The 22,998-nt window shown below is 36.6% G+C and overlaps 1 protein-coding gene across 13 annotated transcripts in view; it reads left to right on the top strand.

The window, feature by feature from the left end:
• Tanc2 (tetratricopeptide repeat, ankyrin repeat and coiled-coil containing 2) overlaps nucleotides 1-22,998 on the top strand; it is a 326,078-nt gene that overhangs the window by 171,717 nt on the left and 131,363 nt on the right. For all 13 annotated transcript variants that reach the window (XM_028865155.2, XM_028865161.2, XM_028865160.2 and 10 more), the window contains 3 exons: nucleotides 5,333-5,481; nucleotides 10,809-10,995; nucleotides 21,958-22,221. In XM_028865155.2, the coding sequence (XP_028720988.1) occupies nucleotides 5,333-5,481; nucleotides 10,809-10,995; nucleotides 21,958-22,221 (600 nt within the window). The remainder of the gene's footprint in view (nucleotides 1-5,332; nucleotides 5,482-10,808; nucleotides 10,996-21,957; nucleotides 22,222-22,998) is intronic.

Raw genomic sequence — 22,998 nt, 5'->3', positions numbered from 1 at the left:
AATAAACTTTACTTTGCCAAATTTTCTCTTTGTTGATTTTTTTGTATATTAAAAAATTTGGGGGGGCTGGGGAGATGACTCAGAAGTTAAGAACACTTACTACTCTTGCAGAAGATCCAGGTCAGTTCCCAGTACCCTCATCAGGCATCTCCCGGGCATCTGTCACTCCATTTCCAGAGAATCCAAAGCCCTCTGGATTCCACAGGCACCTGCTCCTATGTATACCTGTGAGGGGACCCTGCAGGTGTCAGTGCAGGCAGTGATCTGCAAAGAGATGAGAATGAAAACGCGGTTCAGATTGACTTTGACTTTGGGGAATCTAATGCCAGCTAGTTCACTGTCTGCATTTTCAAACACAGTACAATTTGGGAAAAAGTTTCCTGGCAACAGTCCTTCCCAGTCCAGATGCACAATGAAGCTGAAGGTGTGACTACATAGAAACTCCTTTACAAAGTACATGTGACCATGAGGGTGGGTTCTATAGCTAAAAGGCCTTGAATCTAATGTGGTCTCTGACCAAGATAGCATAAAGGTCAGCAAACCATAGAATATGTGTGTGTTATGATTGCTGAGATTAAAATACTACAAACAGTATGCCTGCTACTAAGTTACTTGTTTTACAGTGTTGGAGACCAAACATGGGCTTTTGGGCATGGTAGGCAAATGCTCTATCACTACATACACCCTCACCATTTCATATTTCAGCATTCATTAGTTACACCATTTCCTTCCAGCAATGCACTAAATCATGGTAATTAGAAGCCTGGATTTTGGAGTAAGGGAGTCCGAGTAAAAAATCCTAGTTTTGGTGTGTATTGCTTGTGTGACTTTGAACTGATTATACTCCATATGCCTCGGCCTAATCTTAAGTAAAGTTATAGTAATAATACCTACTTCATAAGGTTATAAAGATTAAGTAAGGTAAGCTGAATGTGGGAGTACATGGCAGTAATTCCAATACTCAAGAGGCTGAGGCAGGAAAATCATAGTTCAAGGTCAGCCTGTGCTGTATAGTGAGGCCCTATCTCAGAACACAACAAAATGGAGTTTCCTACACCCATAATGATTGAAACAACCTGCTCTGTTTTAAGCCACTGAGATTATAGGATTGTTTGTTTGACAAGTACTAGAAGTAGATGAGGGAAGATAAGGCAAGAACACTACTGTCTTCTTACAGTCAGAAGATAGTGTCACATTCTTCATGAAGAAAGAAGTTGATCCAGGTACAGTGACATGCCTACTATTCCAGCATTCAGGAGGCTGAGGCAGAAGGGTACAAGGTCAAGTTCAACTTGGGCTGTGGGCAAAATACTGCCTAAAAATAATTTTTAATGATTAAATAAGTTGAGATTTGTAAAGTTTTTAGAATATCAACTTATATATATTAAGTATTGTGCGTCACCAAACAATCATATAGTGATCCTTTGTTTCCCATATAGATTATAGCCTTATCTTTTTTGTGTTTTATAAATACTAGTAAAACCCAGCATTAAAATTTATGTTTAGAAAATATTTGGTAATTACAGCTTTTTAGGAGAAAATGAAATGGAGCCCTTAAATATCTAGAGACCTAGAATTTATTATAAAAATTGAGAATTAATTTAACATATAGCAGAGAAAAGGCATTGTTTGTGAGCTGAAGGAAAGCAGTTTATTGTTTTATTTAATCAATAAACAAGCTTCAGTCATTTGAGGATATAATACTACATAAACACATATTTATAGTATATAAATAATTCTGCCTATTATTTCTGTTCTGTTGCATAGAAATTTATGGTACCCGTTGAAAGGAAAATAGATCCTTTGGCATAAATTCAATGATAATTCTGTGTAAATTTTTCCACAGACAGAACTTTAGTTTAGTACTAATATACAAAAATATACATGCATCCCTTGTCTGATAGTCCCATTTGTGACCTTAGGAGGGAATTCAAGGTAAATGGGAAACTGAATGGTAAAAATCAAAACCTTTCTTAGCATTTGAAGTATTTAAATGTTTAATGCAGATTATTATAAACTATAAAAAGCCTTGTGTCTTGGTGACCAGCCATGTGACACTCTAGCTAAAGCTTGCTGTGGTAAAAAGATATAAAAAGCATTCTAAAATACTCTATAGGATCTGTGTATGACTCCTTACAAAGTGAGAGTAAGCACATCTGAACTTAAAACCTGAAAAATACTGACTTATGTCCATGTAAATATATCATGGAAAAACTTTTCCATATCACATTTATGGTGGATCATTTTGAGCTCCTTGACTCAGTTATCAGTGATTTAAAAAAAAATCTTAGGAATGAGTAGTCGAAGGTTAGCGGGGGAGGTGGCTGCAGACAACGCTAAGTTAGGGAAAGATAATTCTTATAGTTGGCAGCCATTGAAATGCCAATCTATCTAGAAGAGAAACCCAAAAAGCTAATTGTATGGAAAGAATGTAACATTCTTTAAGCAAGAGGGCTAAAATGGATGCCAGAGATTGGGAATTTTAAGGATCTAAATTTCAGGGCAAAAATGAGCCATAGTTTCCTTTTGAAGTGATAAAATATTCTAAAATTGGGTTGTGGTAATAGTGATGTAATTTTATGAATAAACTGAAAGCCACTGAATCAACTATTCACTGGGGTAAAATTTTACAGTATCTGAGTTCTGTTTCAGTTGGGGCAGGGGGATGAAGTGGTGGTGACTGAGGCACCTTAGCTTAGAGTAGGAGCACAACCAACGTAAGGACATTTGTGTACAGCGTCACCATAGGTAGCAGTGAAATGTGTTACATGGAGGGAGAACAGACTAAGAAGAACAGAGGCCTACTTTGTTAATATTATAGGAAGAGAATTGTATCTTATGGACTAATCCTAAAGTATTGAGTTAGAATTAGAGATGTCACTGAGAACTCTGTGTATGTGAGTGTGTGTGTGTTTACAAACAAAAATGGAAATAATATATGTGTACATACATTTGCACATATATGTATATACAAATACTACTTTGCAAATATATGTATCTATGAATATGACCTGACTGTTCACTGAACAGGTCCTGGAGGAAGTGATATCCCAGTAACAATTGACACACCTAGTATATAGCTGTTGATGTTCTAAATACCTTTTTTCTCTAAGAAGAACAAAGACTTCTGAAGAGATTATTTAATTCCATAGCTGAGACAGGGAAAATACCAGATGAGCCTGAAAAATCATGTGCCTTAGAGCTGTGTCTAAAACATGGCAAGAATATGTTAAAAGGCCCTAAGAGCCCAATTAAAGGAGCTTGCTTACCTTAGCTAAATCTAAAACAATTTAAACTAAATCAATACTGATAGTAACCAATTATAGCCCACCACATAAGATAGGACTCAGTGAAATGGATGAGTAGAAAAAAGTCACTATTTGAAAACAATGACAGTAATTAATCCAACTAGGAAACATTAATACTCAAAATAGGAAAAATTCATTGAAGAAGAGTCAGACAAGGATCTATTTATACACCACTGTTCATACTTACTGTTCACTGTAGCTAAAAGCTGAAAACTATCCAGATACACAACAACAGGTAAATGAATACTATTCTATTAAAAGGGAATGACATTCTGATGCATGTTAAAACACTAAAAACCTTGAACTCACTATGCTAACTCACTATGCTACTGTATGATTCTATTTACACAGGGTGCTTAGATTAGGCAGCTTCACAAGGGAAGAAAGACTAGCAGTCACTAGGGGCTGGTAAGAGGAGGAGGACAAAGAAAATCACTGTTTAATGGGACTGTATTTCTTAGGGACAGTGAAAAGTTCTAAAAGTGGATAGTGACTGTGGTTATACAACATTGTATATGTACTTAATGTCAAAGAATTAGAGCACCTAAAAACAGCCTAAAGGAAAATTACACACACACACAAACACGCACACACACACACACACACACACACACACACACACATATATATATATATATATATAGAGAGAGAAGAGAGAGAGAGAGAAGAGAGAGAGAGAGAGAGATGGAATTTGTATATGTGTATATATATATATATATGTAAATATATAATCACCACAAAGTATTATAGGAAATGGAACATTTTACATAATTCCAGTCCTCCCATCAAAATACTTACTAATTACAATGGGGAAAAGTATAATTTTAAAATAGAAAAATCTGGCAGACACTGGCATAACAAAGTGATCAAAGTTAACATAGCAAAACTTTTTTGGCATTTCTGCCAAAACATATATAACCTGGACTGAATCAAAAGTTAAATTGAGGAACATTGTACTAAACACCTGGACTGTAAGCCTTATAAGAGTCAAGGTCATGGCAGTTAACAGTACTGTTTCGGAGTTTTAAAAATGAACTGATAACTAGGTGAGTTGTGTAAAGCTAAAATGCCCCCTCCTGCTCCAGAGCATGTCACCAAGCAAGGATTCAAGCTTGGGTTCAGCATGGGGCTGAAGTCATAGTAATGGGAAGGGTTAGGATCCTGATTTCTGTGCTGGCTTGTGAGTTATAAAAAAGAGCGTGTTTATTAAAAAATGCATAGCTTTGGAGGATGAGGAGAAATCTATAACTTTTATATGGCTAAGGGGGGGGGGAAGATTCTTAGTCCTATTTTGAAACTTCATCAAAGGTTGAAATTACTTCAGAATATAAAAAGGAGTACTTTCATGAACTCTTTAAAAAGAAAAAACCATCAAAAGAACTTGAATGAAATAGCTATTGTGGCTGAAACGTAGATCCCAAGAGTGAAACTGTGCTTGAAAGCTACTGGTCAAAAAAACAGGAACATTTTCCTGTTTGGCATGTTACAAAACATTTCTTAAATTCAAGTATTTCCTATAGATAGATTGAGAATAGTCTCAGTAGATTGTGTGTGAAAATTACAGTCTTTAAAAGTAGGGAAATCAAAGGCTTGGATATGGATGTTATTAAAGTGTTTGCTATGCACACAGGAGGACCTGAGTTCAGTCTCCCACCCACATACAAACCTGTCATGGTGGCCCAGGATTGTAATCCCAATACCAGGAAGGTAGAAACAGGTAGATCTCTAGGACTAACTAGCCAGCCCTTCTTAGTCAACCTTCCCAAGTACCACTGAAAGACCCCCATCTCAAAAACAAGGTGGATGGCTCCTGAGGAACACCTGAGGTTTACCTCTGGCCTCTACACACAGGAGCATACATGAACCCACACAGAAGTTTAAAAATTCAGCTCATAGTCTGGAGCATTATAATTTTTGAGTTTAGAATGTGAAAACTAAAGAAAAAACCAAACTGAATATAAAAACAGTAATAAAAGTAGACCATTTTATTTTTAAGATTCATGTTTGCTGTCTTCTTGTTCCAGATGATGTTGAACAGGAACTTGGGCCACCTCCATCTGTAGATGAGGCAGCAAACACACTCATGACTCGTCTGGGTTTCCTCCTTGGAGAGAAAGTCCCGGAAGTACAGCCAGGTGACCAGTACAGCATGGAGGTACAGGATGAAAATCAGGTAAGCTATGCTTTATCAACTTGGCTAAACAATGCAAATTAGCATTTTATAGCAGGAAGAGAAAGATGATTGGATATGTGCTCATTCTGGAAGGAATGATATCAATTGTAAGAATTCATTTTGAGGCCTAGAATATAACTTAATTTTCCATAATCACTCTATTTCTTGTTTGTGTTTTATATATGTAAAAAAAAACAGAAAACTGATGAATTACTAAATAACAAATAAGCTACTCAAATGACAGAATTGAGGGATTAACACTGCACTGAGAAATTAGAGTATATACTATTCCCAAGTATACGTGCATTATTGGCAGATTAATAATATGCTGAGCCTAGAGCAGATCCTAATCCATTTCTAAAACTACCAATTACTTCTACCACAGTAGAATTAATGATAAAATAACTTAGAAAATGACAGCTAAAAGTTAAAAATCCCTAAATTCTTAGCTATTAAATAATGCACTTCTCAGTAGCCTTTGAATCCAGGAAATTAGAAAAGACTTCAAACTGTTGCATGAAAGCTAAGTATAATGTATAGGATATAACTCAAAGTTTACTGAAAAAAATAAAGACTACTTCTGAATGCATTTATTAGAAAAGTTGAAAACCTGAGAAACTAATCCATCTCAGAAAGTTTTAAAATATTATTTTATAGTTAACTTTCTTTTAGGTAATGTCCTACTTTTCTATCAACTTCACACAAGTTAGAGTTATCTGGGAAGAGAAATCTCAGTGAGAAAAGCCTTTGTCAGATTGCCTGTAAGCTGGTCTGTAGGGCATTTTCTTGATGAATGATTGATGTGAGGGCCCAGCTCACTGTGTGTAGTGCCACCCCTACCTGGGCTAGTGGTCTAAGACTATATAAGAAAGCAACCTAGCAGGAAAAACCAGTAGGCAGCACTCCTCCATGGCCTCTGCTTGAGTTCCTTCCTCCAGGTTCCTGCTTTGAGTTCCTCTGACTTCCCTTCATAATAAACTATAATTGTAGGCTGAAATAAACTCCTTCCTTCCCAAATTGCCTTTAGTCTTTTTCTCAGTAATAGAAACCTAACTAGTTCAGTGCCTTATAGTGAAATATTTATTCAGGCCTGGGGAGATATCTTGACCTACCCATATCCAGGGAACCAAACCTAGGGCCTTGTACTTGCTAGGCAAAGGCTTTACCACTGAGGTAACTCCCAGATAACTAAGGTAACTTCTAGTTTCTTGATATTTATGTCAGGTTAACCTGTGACTGTCCTAATAATTACCACTATCACGATACCCTCCTCCTTCTTATAGCCAACTACTTCATCTTTTTCTACAAAGCCACATTTTTTTCAGAGATGATAAAATTAGTCATTTTACTTTTGAGACTCTTCATGTCACTGTGATTTCAAATCAAGTCACAAGTATGTAGACTTTGCCTTACTTTTTTTTTTTTCTTGGTTTTTTCAAGACAGGGTTTCTCTGTGTAGCTTTGCGCCTTTCCTAGAACTCGCTTTGGAGACCAGGCTGGCCTCGAACTCACAGAGATCCGCCTGCCTCTGCCTCCCGAGTGCTGGGATTAAAGGCATGCGCCACCACCGCCCGGCAACTTTGCCTTACTTTTAAATACACTTGTAAGACCACATCTCCAAATAAAACTCTAAAACATAAGGCTGGGAAATAGCTGGAGGTAGAATGCTAGCCCAGCAAATGAAATGTCCTGGATTAATTTTTAGCCTCTCACCAAGAAAGAAAGAAAAGAAGGGTGACAAGACAATAGGAATTTTTGTAAAAATAATACTTTGTAAGCTGAAAGTGACATATAAATAAAAAGTACACAGTAATATACAGTATAATTAGTATGTAAAATGTGTAAGACTATGGCTTAGAAAATTATTTCATTACCTTCATATTTTTGATAATTTCATTTTCATACTTATTATTTGTGTACGTATGGCAGAAGTATGGCACTCAGAGGACAACTTGTCTGAGTTAGTTCCTTCCTTTCGCTGTGTTTGTCCCAAGAATCAAACTCAGGTCATCAGCCTTGGCAACAAGAGCTTTTACTTGCTGTGCTGTCCCCCTGGTCCCCATTTTCACATTTCTTTCTTTTCTTCTTATTTAATCTGTGTGAGTGTTTTTCCTGAATGTAAGAAATAAGTGAAAATATGTAAAAATATTTAAAATTGGTTAAGCATTACATAAATGTAAAAAAATGACAGTTGTAGCTTCTTGGAAAATATTTTTAGCTGTCTTGGAACCACATAAAAAGTGGCTCTGGGCTGGAGAGATGACTCAGTGGTTAAGGGCATTGGTTGCTCTTCCAGAGGTCCTGAGTTCAATTCCTAGCAACCACATGGTGGCTCACAACCATCAACATTGAGATCTGGTGCCCTCTTCTGGCCTTCAGGGATACATGCAGACAGAACACTGTATATATAATAAATAAATAAATCTTTTTTAAAAAAAAAAAAAAGTGGCTCTATTGACCACTGGAATTTGTAGACTAGAAAGATCATTAAGAACTAGGAGGTCATTATCTTTGGTAACTTTCTTCTGAACTAAATGCATTTTGACAAAGATGGACTAGCATTCAGGAAGACCCTATAGTGAAGATGTTCCAGATTAGTACTATGGTGACAGAATCTAACAGGCAGGTTAGAATAGATCATTTTCTGTAAAAGAACAATTACTGAAAGTGATAATTAGCTTCAATAATTTTATTTTCTTCTTTCAAGTCCCTAAGGTGTTAGGATGAATGTTAGGAGTTTTATCTTCGGCTAGCCTGCATTTTTTAAATATGATTGAAAAAAAAGTATGATTGCACAAGTGTATGTGTGTGCATGATGTGTATATATATAAAAGCACATGTGTGGAGGAGCATGGACAGTTATGAATGTATAGAGAAGTCAGAGGACAACTTTATGGAGACATTTCTCTCTTTCCATCACGTGGGTTCCAGGGATCAGACTCAGGGCATCAGGCTTGCACAGCAAGGGCTCTTATCCACTGTGCCATCTCACTAGCCACTCACCTGCATTTATGTGGAACCTTTAAAAAGTCCAGATTGTGAACTTCATGTTGCTCCCTCTGGAGAATGGTAAGGACAATTGGAAAACTGCTAAAAACTTGTAGAGTTGGAATAACTTAATTAGATACCCATTTGACCTGCAGCATGGAAAATAATAGCTATATCTTGTTCATTAGCCTCCATATATAAATGTAAGGGCCGTCTTTTAATTCTTAAGCCTTGAACCATTTTTGAGTTTCTAAACAATTACGGATTTTGCTTTTATATTTAAGGCTTTTAAAGCATGTATTCTATGACACTTGCTTTATTTTGTAAAAAAAAAAAAAATAGTAAAAATCGTGTGTTTGGGGTAAACCTTCACATGGCCTATATTATGTACATGATACACTGCCTGTTGACAAAGACCAGAATGGGAATCTTGTCTACAAATAGAAATGGGTTGTTAACAATGGATCTATCCCAAAATAAAACTTTTTTTCAGTGTATGACAATACGGAGTACAGTTCATTTCATCATCCCACACGCTACATGAACTGAGTGCAGGAAAGGTAAAATTGTATATTGACCTCCCTATAATGGTTGGCACCACGCTAGTCCCTTTACCACTTACTACAGTAGTTAGAATGCAACATGTCAGCAAGGTGGCTTCCTGGCTGAGAGGTGGAAGGAGGGGGAGTGACTCTGTCCCTCCAGTTCTAGCAAGGGCAAAAGAATGAGAACACCTTCCTTCCCTTCTCAGTTTATACTAAGGCCAAGATCCTCTCGCCCTAAGAGGCCAGAGATGATCCCTCTCCCACAGTGCGAAACCCTGGTTGTATTTGTGAGCCGTCCTACATGTTAGGGAAATGAACACCTGGGCCTTAAGAAAAAAAAAAGTTGTGTGTTGAATTTTTAAGTTGAGGTGCTATAAGGCTCAGAATTTGTTGGAGCTTTGTTTTTTCAGTATGTCTTATAAGTGGTTTTTCTGCACTCCCACTTAAAGCTGATACTCTAGTGACCATTGAATTATAAAAGACAGAGGTTACAAAGAAATTGAAACTCCTCTTTTCTCTGGAGAAATACTATATAGTAGAAGAAAGTTACCTCATAGATTTTGAGGGCTTATTTCATTGTAAGGAAAAATCAGTTCCTAGTATTACTAATATGATTAAAATGATTTATTTGGTTGTAATGTGATGATACTGTTACTTTTGTTTAAGTCAAATGTGTCTTTTATGACCAGGCATAGTACAGAAACTAAAATCCAACACAGATTGAACATAGATAATTAAACATAGGGGATTGCATCCAGAAATCCTTATCAAATTAGTTGAAAATTATTAATATTCTTGCAGTTAATAATCAACACATTCTCTAGTTATTAAATGTAGATTCTCAGTTTCAGCAAAGAGACTATTGATGGAGACTATATGTAAAATATTTGAAAGGCTTCTTTCAAATTTAATATTTGAACATGTTAAAATTTATCAGTAGTGCTTCTTCAAGTAATTTCATCTTTGATCACTTATGACTTTAGTGTTTGACAAAAAAAAGTACTTTTATTCACTACATCAGCAATTTATTTGGGTAGAAAGAGATGAAGAAAAAATTACATCTCTCATTTGTTGGACAAACCAGAATATATTACCACCAACCTTTTGGTAACTTTTAATTCCTTCATATTAAAACCTTACCAAGGAAAGCTGGACATAATGGTGCGCTCATGTAATAGGAGAACTTGGGAGGTAGTGGCAAGAGGGTCAGTAGTCCAGGGTCATCCTCCTTCTGAAACTTAGAAGGGCAGTAATCTCAGGTGTAAGAATTTTTCAAGATAGAAATTTATCTTTACACATAATTACTTTTTACAAGAACTGATTTTTGTGTTAAATAAACATCATTTACTCTGTGTTAATAGAAAACCTTATAGAATAAGGTATTTTGCTCTGCATTCATGCCCTGTGTATCAGTAAGATCCTTCTTTTCATTAAGAACTTTTTTTATTTCTCCTTAGCTGCAGAGTCATTCTTTTTCTAGCCAAAGAAAGTTTTTAACAAGACAAAGTTCCAAGCCTTCTGAAAAGCTTCATTGATTGGAAATAGCACTTTGTGTTTAAAAAGACATTTCTGTTAGTCTAAAGCAGAAAAACTTGCCACAAGTCTCTTTTCGTGTTAAGTGGTCAAGTTTAACTTAATTGTAGAACATGGGATCTCATCGTAGAAAGCAAAAACAGTTGTAAAGGCTACATGGATATTATTGTTGATTTTTAAAATCAGGTTATTGTTTGGCCTTGAGATACATTTTAACAGCTTATCAGTTGACCTTACTTTGTACTGACTCTGGTTTTTCAGACCTCAGCAATCACCCAGCGGATAAGCCCCTGCTCCACACTGACTAGCAGCACTGCCTCTCCACCAGCCAGCAGCCCCTGCTCCACGCTCCCGCCAGTCAGTACCAATGCAGCTGCCAAGGACTGTAGCTATGGGGCTGTCACCAGCCCAACCTCCACCCTAGAAAGCAGGGACAGTGGCATCATTGGTGAGTTTTTTTTATAATAATCATTTTGTATCTTTTTTTTTAAATGCAAGTTTAAGGTTTTCAGAAGTATATTTTGAGATATGTATGTAAACTTGTTCTTTTTTAAAATGTTAAAGTGATAAAGGTCGACAAAATAAAAAACATTTATTTCTATTTAATCACTTTTTTTCAGGCCTTATTTGATAATGTTCTATACACTAGTTTCTGTAAATTCCATATTTTGTCTCTGCTGTCACAGTAGTTGTCTAGAAAAGTTAATTCTTCACTAGTGTAGTAGAATTTTGTGAAAACAGAGAAAGGAGATTAAGATTAAAGGGCTAAAGATCTGCAATTTGAGTTGTCCTGGGGTATGTCTGTCTCGTGTGCGCATCAGTCCTTTGATGAGGTTTGGAAGCCCCTTCTGACCATGTTTCTTATCAGTAGGACATCCTGTTTTCTGCCCTTAACAAAGTAGAATAAATTTGTTCTGTTGCTTATGATTCTGGGACCTTAGACCAATGTGTTATGACAAGAAAAAAGAAAAAAACATGCTGTGGGTTAGCATGCTGTGGGTTACTGTGGAGACATGGTACTCTGAGCCTAGGTGGTTTACTACAAGGTGGTTTACTGCTGAATGCAGCCTAAAGGCGTGAGCTTACAGTAGGCAGAGTAAATGATCTTCCTCTCCCTCTCCAGAGCAGAATTCATCACTCTGTTCGTCTTCCCCGCTCTCCAGCCCACCTCAGGGATTTGCTGGCAAGGCAGTATAGATGAAATGGGAGTTCCACATTCAGTGAGACAATGTCCCTCAAAAATTAAGAATAATGGCCTCAGGGGCAGGAGAGCAGGAGAGCTGGCCCTGCCCCTCACCAGCTGCAGCTTGTAGAAAAGTGGACCCTGAACCTCACCTGGGCAACATAGTAAGAGTTGGCCCTGGCGGTATGGGTGTGAGTGAGCCAGCCCTGAGGGCTTTAGACTAGGAGAAATGGCCCTGCTCCTTACTTCCTGCTGCATTGGGTGAGCTAGTGCTGGAGAGCTCGCCCTGGTGGTAAGGTTGAGGGAGAGCTGGCAGGCTGACCAACCCAGCTACCTACCCAGGGCCAGAACCAGGACTGGGAGTTGGCCCATTCCAACATCCATCCCATCTATGATCTGCTGAAGCATATGAAGGACCTCTATAACCCAGGGCAACAGCAGGATATCAAAGAGGAGTCCCAGTGAGGAACCAGTATTGACAGTATAGCAGAAGCCAGAGGCCTGGAACCACACCAATGACTCATTATAATACACATTCACAAGTAAAGATGTGTGGACTAAAGGGTATACTGTGTGACTCACTGTGCCACAGTACAGCCTCCACAATGAGTTTTTTTTCTTTTAAATTTTATTTTATTTTATCTTGGGTCGAGGAGAAGTTGCAAGGGCAGAGGGAAAATGAATGAGATCAGGATTCATGACGTGAAATCCACAAGAATCAATAAAAATAAGAATAAAACTAAATTTCTGTTTCTCATACTGTATAAAACCAAAGGAAATCAGTGACCTTACTTAATATGAAGCCTAAAACTTTGAAATAACTAGAGAAAAACATGGGGAAAATGGATGGAGAATGTACGTTAGTGCAGTCACTATGAATATATGTAAACACCCCCCACCATCACCCATAAAAAGACATGTTATATAGTCCTCTATACCACTCAAGGTATACAGCTAAAGGAGTCTCAGTCAGCATACAGTAGGAGTGTATACCTATGTATGTCCATACCCTGTACCAGTCATAGCAGCCAAATGATGCTGTCAGCCACAGTGCTGTCAGCAGCTGCATAGATAAAGAGAGTTGTAACACGAGTTCCTAAGCAGTCTTTTAATAAAAAACCTGGAGCCTGATATTGGGGTGAAAGCTGAAAGATCAAAGAAGCAGAGCAAGCCGCATCCACCACTTCTTACCTCACCAACTCCTCAGCCTGAAAGAGCTCCAGCCGAAAGGGCTTCAGCTGAAAAAGCCTAGCCAAAAGGCCTTCCTCAGTCAAAAGCCTTTAGGAGGGAAATGTAATGAACTGTGTCTTTTTAAATATATTTCCTTTAATAATTGGGTTATTAAGTATATTTTAACAAATAGTCTGAGATACATTCTATTCAGATAAGAACAATAGCAGTATAAAGCTGTGTTTATACTCCGAGAAGAGAAAACGTCTTAGTGAAGAAAGTTGGGCTTTATTTCTGAATGTAAGTGTGTTTTCTGTGTATTTCTCTTCTGCCTGACAACCGGACGATAAGAGTGTTCTAGTCTAGGGCCAACATTGCATAGACTAAGAAGGAAGTCTAAAATACAGACAGTAAGACTGAGCAGTCACCTTGGAGCAGCCATGGTGCAGGAAGGCCTGGACAACAGCCCTGACAAGACCCCAGACTTAAAACAATAAATGTGAATCTTCATAGAACTGTTTCTCTGCAAGTCACAGAGAGGTCATTGCCAAATTGTCAAAGTGAGTTTTCTGTTGAGCAATGTGGTTTCATGATTCCTTCACTGGTAGTATAGATTGCAGTTGCATCATCCTGCCAGCACCATCAAGACCTGATTCTGATACTTCAAGAAGAAACTGCAGAAGCTTAGAAAATGGTCATTGACAAAGGAAGAACTCAGAAAAATGAAACCAGAGCTAGAAGCTACATATTTTGCAATATTCAAGAAGACATTCGCAATACATGGTGTGTTCCTGTGTCGTGTTACAGCACATCCTATTTTAAGAAAAGATTTAAATCTTCATATCTTCTTGGAATATAGTCAAAATTTGAGTGTGTGAGAAAGAAGAAAAATGAAGATTTCTTCAAAAATGGGATTAAGTCAGGAGCTAAGTAATTGCTTCAGGATTGTTTCCTTTGAGCATAAATGAACATTCCTTCTAGTCTGTCATTACTGAGTTGGGAATGTATCTGTTAAAGCCAGGTGACAAGATCCTCCAGAATACAGAAGGTGACTGCAATAGGATTGGGTCTTCATCGTATGCTTTAGGAACTCAGGGTTCTACAGATACATGCAAATGAAATTATAATTAATAACATTAAATATAAGTTAAAAGAAAACTTTCCATTGGCAGCATAGAGAACAAATGCTTGAATGTAAGCAAGTATTTTTAAATATTTTTGTCAAAACAAGGATAATAAACTTTTATGGGGAAAAAAAGTGAACAAACATTGCACATCTAAAAAGCCCAGCATTCAGGAGGGTAGGGAAGGAAGGTTGAAGGTCTAGGCCACCAAGGGCTACACAGCAAGATCCTACTTCAGAGGGTAAAAAGTAAAGAAAAACAAAAAGTTCCTTAAAAAACTTTTATTTGTTTATAATTTCTGTATGTGCACACGTGTTTGTATACTCATAATTGGGGGCAGAATGTGATGCCGCAGTGCACATGGAAGTCAGAGGGCATTTGTGGAATCAGTTTTCTGCTTCCACCTTTATATGGGTTCCAGAGATTGAACTCAAGTCACCAAGCTGGACAGCAAATGCCTTTTATCCAGTGAACCATGTTGCCCTCCCTTCTTAAGTAAAAGTTATTTTAATTAATTTACCAACTGCTAGATTTCTCTCTAGACTCCAGAAAGTTTGGCTGTTAACTAACCCTAAGTAAGCACTTAGGGATAAGAAATAAATGGGGAAACAAGTGTTTTCTATCATTCAAGGCTAGAGAGTGTTACCCTTCAGTACTGTATATGCAAATTCACATTTATCCTTAGACAAAATTAGTGTTTTTCTCTTCCTGGGCTGTAAGTACAGAGTGTAATTAGTAATACTCCTTTGTATATGCAGATTAGTCTGTGTAAAGCTTTTTTCAGTTTATTACTTGCCCTTTATCCTCAATCCCTTCCATTGTAGGTATTCTAATATGTTTATATAGCTTCTTAGATTTCAGTGTAGCCTTTCAAAGTATATATTCTGTGGTGTGTGTGTTTGTGTATTTGTGAAATACACAAAGTGGCATGTTAAATTAATATAAAACTTTTTAAAGAACTATGTAATACCCATTTTCTCTGACTACCTCAAGTATACTAAGTAATCATTCCTCACATTTCATTTACAATTGTTCACAGCTGTCCTCAAATTTATACCTGATTTCTGGGTCATGTGGTTTATGATTAGTTAACTTTATAAAGTGTGGCAGAGTGTTTCCAGGGATGTATAAAGCTTCTTTTTTTTTCTCATATCTTTGTCATGACTTCCTACTGTAATTCCAAAAATTCCAAACTATGAGTATTTTAAGGTAAATTTACACCAAATATGTTTGACTACAAGATCTCATCTGAACTGTGAGGTTGTTTATAGTCTTTTCCTGCTCACCACTTACATTTATAGATTTTATTAGAAAAATGTTATTATATTTCATACTAAGATGCTACTCCCCAATCATGTATGTAATTTTATATATGAATCTTAGCCTTTCTAAAATTAGAAAATTTCTGTATTCTGTAGCACAACTGATTCAGAGTTTCATATATGAAGTTGTAGACCTGGGTTATTTGACTTAATAATCTTAGTAAATCCAATAATTATAAAATTATGTCTCTCTTTACTTTGCATTTCGTATATAAACTTCCCATCATATGCAAAAGAAAAAAGCTAAGCATAATGAACACAAAGAAAGCAGCAAGTATTAAAGGTGGGAGAAAAATGAACCACTAAAAACAAAATCAAGTAATAGGTAAATAGCAGAGCTGGAGCAGTGCAGTACCTCCAAAGCCAGAGAAGACAAAAGTGTGATGGAAGGAGTGAGTGGAGTCTTGTGAGGAAATAAGAAAAAAACTTGGAGACCCCCAAGAACTATGAGAGCGATTAACGAATGGAATTAACTATTTTTTCTATATTGGTTTTCTTTTAAGGACTACAAAACCAGAGCATTTATATATGTTGTGGAAGGACTACCAAATCAGAACATTTATATATGTTGTGGCTAGTATGAATGTCATGGCAATAAGTATATCTCTGCTATTACAGTATACATGTCAATGCATGGATTCACCTATTTAAAATAGATATTGAGTAGGTAAAAAGCATATAACAAAGTTCTATAATACAAAATCAACACAAAAATAAATTCTACTCCTATATCCTAACAACTAAAAAATTCAAAAACAAAATTAACAAAATAGGTCCAAAAATACCAAAAATTATTATGAAGGAGAACTGGGAAGATGGCTCCCCTGATAAAGTACTTTGCATGCAAGCATGAGAACAAGCCCCACCTCTGCTACAGTAATGTGCTCCTTTGACCCCTGGACTGGGGAGGCCAAGACAGGAGGATCCCTTGGAGATTGCTGCCTCTCAAAAGATGAAGAGCAGCTAAGCAAGATACCCAGCATCAGCCTCTGGCAAGCATGCCAAAATATTTTAAATCCTATTTATAATAAAGAGAAAACTAGAAATGTGTAGATGTAACCAACCGTCTTATTAAATAAGAAACACAGAACCAATGCAAAGAAGAAAGTCAAGAGGTCAGAGCTCAATTTTTAAATACTATAAATATGTAAATGTCTTCTCTGGAATCCTGAAAACTTTCAAATTACTAGGCATTTTGATCCTATGTGGTCTTGATTCACCTTAAATATGATACAGTATGTATCAAGAAAGCATTCTCTAATGGCATCATATCTTCCTTCACAATGCTTCCTTCCATCATAGTGCTCCTCAAGTCTGAGGTGGAAAACTGTCAGATACTTGCAGGGTAATTTTATATTTGTAATTTGTATTGATATAATTTTTTAGCATAAAATTTTGTGCCTTATCATACTACCAATTATAATCTATCACTGTTACATTAAGCAATAATTTTTATAACCCCAGTTTTTCTGAGATAAAATTGTTGATGTATACATATAATTTCTAACATTCCTTTTTCATACCAAGTTTCATTTATATCCTTTTGGAATGGATGTGTAGCAAATGATGAACTGAAGTGTGAATCCATTTTTGTTTCTGCCTTTTATTTACCTGAAAATCACAGTTCCCTTCAGAAGAGTTTAAATCTTGAGTCCCCCTTTCAGTCAATTCTTGGGATTATTTTTTTCTTTCAGTCTTGAGTTTTTTGAAATAATCGATTTTATATCTTAATATCATTTAGCACCTACAGACTAAATTTCTGTGGCCATATCCTTTGTTCAATGGTTATGTTTCACTTCTGTAGCCAAAAAGCAAAGTTTACAGCTCCTCCTTTGTTCCTGGAGGAATAATTAGTCCAGCAGAATGTTATGTTCTTTATTTCATCCAAGTCACCCTCTGAGTCATTTGCTGAGTGCTAGATAATTTGAATTAGTTCTTTCATGCCTTTCTCATTTGTTTTCAGAAATGTGCAGGCTCACTACTGAGTTTTATAGTTCTGTATTCTCAACTCCATCATCTTTCCAAAGTGTCCAAATGCAAAGTAATACTTAGCATTAGAAGATCTGAAGTAGTCATTGGACTATATTTATATTGCAAGATGTATTTTGTAAAACAATCTGGACACTTTGTTCATTTAAATGATTTAAAAGACCAAATGACATTTTTCTTCATAATTAACCTGATGAGGTTAGCAACCACTTTGTTAAGCAGAGACTGTGGTCCAGATATAATCTTTGAATCCTTGTACTGTATTGTGATCCTATAAGAAATTTATAGATAACTAATAGGGTCAGATCATTGAAAGGCTATATAAACTTTGTCAGAAAGCACTTATTACAAAATCTTTCATAAAGGTACTGTAGAACACAAGAGAGTGCAGATGTGCACAAGTAGACCCAACTACTTCCAGATGAAGCTCTCCACTATTCTATAATCACATGTGCTCTGACCTGAGTATGAACCAAGATTTGTACAGACAGCCTTGCTGTCACAGAGAGCTTCTAGAAATTTCCACTGAAATTAGTGATGCCCTCTGGCCACATAGCCAAAACAAGCTGTCCAAATCCTTCAGGTATAAGCTATTAGTAAACAGCTAGTCCTGGGTGCACCAAAAGAAGTTTCAAACTTTAAACAGCACATATTCCACTTTCCTTTGTCTTGATTAGTAGCCAGTACCAAGTTTCTAAGCATCTGTGGAGATAAGCATAGAGTGGTTCAGTCTGGCTGTAAAACTATGTATACTCTAATATAATAAAGATAGAATTTCTTCCTAGTCTTAAGAAACTTAGATTAAAAGGTAATTGCTCCCAGGGTATCTTAGGGTTACTGTTGCTGTGATTAAACACCACAATCAAAAGCAACTTGGAGAGGAAAGGATTTATTTGGCTTACATATCCAGAGTCACAGTTCACTCCTGGTACCAACTTCTGTCTTAGTTAGGTTTTTATTGCTATAAAGAGACACCATGCTAATGGCAACTCTTATAAATGAAAACATTTATTTAGGGGGCTCACTTACAGTTTCAGAGGTACTGTCTATTTTCATCATGGCAGAGAGCATGGCAGCAGGCAGGCAGATGTGGTACTGGAGCTGAGAGTCCTTCATCTTTACTCAGAGGCAACAGGAAGTCGGCTGACAGTCACAATGAGGGAAGCTTGAGCAAAAGAGACCTCAAAGCCTACCCCACAGTGACACACTTCCTCCAACAAGCCCCCACCTCCTAATAGTGCCACTTCTTTGGGAGCTATTTTCTTTCAAACCACCACATTGCCAACTAGTCTAAATTAGTCAAAGCAAGTGACCAAATTTAGTGAATGTGGAATTGTTATCTGGAGTGGCTGAGAGCTGGGAAAGAATCATGTCAATAAATTTTCTCATTTGTTGAAATCCTAGACTATTATTGAGAAAGCTGCCTTCTAAAAAGCTGAAAGTTCAAAGTCTGTTTATTTTTTGGTGGTAGCCTTAAAAAAGAAGTCTAATTGGTCTCTTCTACTTGTTTTCCTAACACAAATGAAAAACCTTTCCCAGTCTTAAAATACCTGAATATAATATGATACTGGGAGCTGTGTAAACATTTTACCAGTACTGACATATATTTTAGAACTTCACTTATATATCTCCAAAATATGTCATCATGTACATTTTTTTCAAAGTAAATTATTTCTTTACTTAAATGCTTGCCCAGGTAACATATATACTTATACCCTAGGTAGAAATATTTTTAGTACAAGTACTATAAAAAATTGCACTGAAGAATGAGCACATTTATTTTCTGCATCTTGTTAACATTTGCAGCATCCTCCAAAACTGCCAGAGCAGCACAGCCAGAAACAGAGTTTACTGTTCCCTGTTTCTCTGTGATTTGGGAAAGATGATAGTGGGGGTTAGCCTGGGTCCTCTCACTTGTTTTCTCCTTTTTTCAAGTGGAATTATAAAGTTGACACTAAGTTGTTTGGTTGGTTTTTTTTTTTTTTTAAGATTTCTTTATTTTTATGTGCATTGATGTTTTGCCTGCATGTATGTCTGTGTTTCATGTATGTTCTTGGTACCATTGGAGGCTAGAAGAGGGTGTAGGCAGAAATTTCTGTCCTACCAGCACCTCCCAAATACCTGGCAGCCACTTCCTAAATAATTGACTCAGCAACTTAATATTACTTATAAATGCTTAGCCAGTAGCTCAGGCTTATTACTAACTAGCTCTTACACTTAAATTAACCCATAATTCTTACATATGTTTAGCTATGCAGCTTGGTATCTTTTTTCAGTACAGCATTCTCATCTTGCTTCCTCTGCGTCTGGCTGGCAACTCCTGACTCTGCCCTTTCTCTTCCCAGCATTCTTAATTTGGTCACCCCACCTTCCTGCCTGGCTACTGACCAATCAGTGTTTTATTATTAACAATGAGCATGATCCACAGCAAGAGGGTGTCAGATCTCCTGTGACTGGAGTTCTGGACAGTTATAAGCTACCATGTTACATAACTCCAGGTGCTGGGGATAGAACCCAGATTCTCTGGAAGGGCAGTCAGTGCTCTTAACCACTGAGTCATCTTTCCAACTCCCTGGTACTAAGTTTTTAAATTTAAATATGAAAATAAAACCCTGAAAGTATAGTAACTACCCTCTAGAAACATACAATATGGTGCAGAAAGTAAGGCATTATCAACAAAAAAATTGCTACAATATTAGTAAGTGGTTAAGACCCCCAATAGTTACTTAAAAGGTACTTGCTTTCTAGTAACAGTAGGCAAGATGCCTAATTTTAGCAAGCATCATTTCTTCATGTGTACAATGAGAATAGAAACACCAGTCCTGCTTAGAGTGTTGTATTGATGACCAAATGGAATGTACATTTACACAATTTAAAAGTTATAAGTAGAGCTGGTTTGTAATTCAGTGTTAGAACATATGCTTAGGTATTACCACACCCAAAAATACAGGTTACAAAATATTAAATATGATTTTATTGTTATTACTATTATTAAAGCTTATCTAGTAAGAAATAACTATTACTTAATTCATATCTGAGCTCTTCTGAGTGTTATTTCCTTACTTCTTAGGCCCCTGAGTCATTTTCAGTCCCTAATTTGTTCTCCATGCTCTCCTTTTAAAACAGTTTCCAGGTTCCACAGCTGCTTTCTTATTTAAAGTTACCACCACCTACTTCATCTTTGGTTTCCACTTACCTTGATTTATCCTTGTTTACAAAGACTGGCCAAGATACAGGAACGCAATTTTCCTTGCTTCATTTTGTTAGCTGCCTACCGTTGATCATAAGTTATTCATTTCTCATGGCTTTTACAACTAATTACTATGCACTAAATATGAGGATTTGACTTCCAACATTCACAAGTTCCCAAAAGTGTTCAGTGATGGTTATAATTTCATTTCTTCTGAGGGGCTGTTGAATGTGTGCCTCTTCTCTGGTTTCATTTTAGTTTTGAGACAGGGTCTCATTGTTATGGACCAGGCTGGCCTACTGTGTAGCCCAGCTGGCCGTGAAATTATAATCATCCCCCTGTATCCCAAGTGCTACAGACCCGAGCCACCACTCTTCCCCCTCAGTTCTCAGAGTTGAATCTGTTCTTTTGTCGCCTTTCTAGATAAGTTCCTTTTTCCAGATCTTTTTCCTTTGTGTGGTGAAAAAAAAAATCTTGGCTTTTTTTTTTCTTAAAGAAAAGTTTAGATTTTAATTTTTAATTCACCTTCTGTTGTACTACAAAAATCTAAAACTCCACTTAAATTTACAGAAAAAAAAACTTCACTAAATAGGATTATGGAAATTACCTCCTCAATTTCTTTCTTTGCTTTGGCAATAGAAACCTTCAAATTATAGGAAGAGGACATGAACTAAGTATAAAACTCTCCTGGGATGATATCCATCATTCTTTTATAGTTATTACTAAAAATTCAATAATTTAGACTTTACTGTTTTTCATCTTTTCATTTCTGGGTTTATGAAATGTTCCTACTCAAGTATAATTATTAGTAAGACTAGATATAATTCCAGAAGACCTTTCAGGTTTTGATTTAATTAAAATCATTATTCTTTAGCAAGCCATTTACAAGTGATATGAAAGGATTAGAACTGAGAAGAGTTGGATAAGGAAGACCTGTGTCGCTTCCTTATTTGATCAGGTTCTTTCTACTGTATTAATTTCTACTTACTCACTGTTATTTTAGTCATATGTTTTGGTGTGTGTGTGCGCGTGTGAATGTAAACATGAGCCAGGAAATAAGTTAAGTAGGGAAAAGAAAATGAGAGGGATAGTAAGTTTGGAGGGACTGTTGGTGCCCTTTGGCAGTCCATGAAAATATGCAAGTACATTTTTGGTAATTCTAAAATTTTAGCATTGATGGGCCTTGTTCTCGGTTCCCTTGGCACTGGTATATGAATTTGCTTGCTTTATTTAAATAAAGTGTTAAAAAAATATGTAAGATATGATTGTATAATGGTTTCAGTTATTTAAACTTCTAGGGGCAAATGGACCTAGTAACTTTGAAAGATAATGTTAATAGTATTCTTATCTACTAATGATTTTTTAATCATAAACTGATTAATTTCTTCTTTTGATTTTTTTAAACACATTTGTTTTATACTTTCTTTTTCAGCTACATTGACAAATTATTCGGAAAACATGGAGCGTACAAAATATGTTGGGGAAAGCAGTAAAGAATTGGGATCTGGAGGAAACCTAAAACCATGGCAATCTCAGAAATCCAGCATGGACTCCTGTCTGTATCGAGTAGATGAAAACATGACTGCCTCCACATACAGTCTCAATAAGATCCAAGAGAGGAATTTGGAAACGGTTTTATCCCAATCAGTACAGTCTATTCCTTTGTATCTCATGCCTCGGCCAAACTCAGTAGCAGGTAAGGGTTTTTTTGGACTATTTTGCTGAATATGTAATGAATTAAAATAAGACAAGTCATCCATTTGAGTTTCAGTAACATATATGTCTTTGAAACTAAGAGAAGGTTTATCTTTATCAAGTGGTTTCCTAGTTTTCCTCCTGTGATTTGCAGAAATGTATAACAAAATCAAAAAGAGGCCCAACAAAGTATATAAATGTAGAATGAAGTGTTAACACAGTCTTATTAATTAAAAAAAAAAGAAAAGAAAAAGAAACTCGGAGCCATATATCGGGGTTAAACCTGAGAGATCAGAAGAATAGGAAAAGCTGCAGCTAACCTCACCTCACCAGCTCTGCAGCTTCCAGAGAAACCTACTTCCTGTATACTCATGCCTATATGCCTTTCTGTTCTGCCAACTCATTTCTTCTCTCTACCAGCTAATCACTTCCTCTTTCTGCCCAGCTCTGTCACTTCCTGTCTGTCTGTACAGACCTCCAGACCTTTATGGTTAGTGCTGGGATTAAAGGTATGTACCACCACACCTGGCTCTGTTCCCAGTGTGGCCTTGAACTCACAGAGATCCAGACTGATCTCTGCCTTCTGAGTGAGAATTAAAGGCATGTGCTACCACTGCTTGACCTTTGTGTTTACTATAGTGACTGGCTTTTGCCTCTGATCCTCAGATAAACTTTATTGGGGGACAGATAAAATATTACCACATATAAACTAGTTAGTCTTACTGTTTATAAAAATTTTAAGGGCTAGGGTTGTAGCTCAGTGGTGTAGCATTGCATG

This window comes from Peromyscus leucopus, chromosome 8b (assembly GCF_004664715.2).
Source record: "Peromyscus leucopus breed LL Stock chromosome 8b, UCI_PerLeu_2.1, whole genome shotgun sequence".
Classification (NCBI taxonomy): domain Eukaryota; kingdom Metazoa; phylum Chordata; class Mammalia; order Rodentia; family Cricetidae; genus Peromyscus; species Peromyscus leucopus.
The sequence above is the reverse complement of the archived record's forward strand: the minus strand, read 5'-3'. Positions and strand labels throughout refer to the sequence as shown.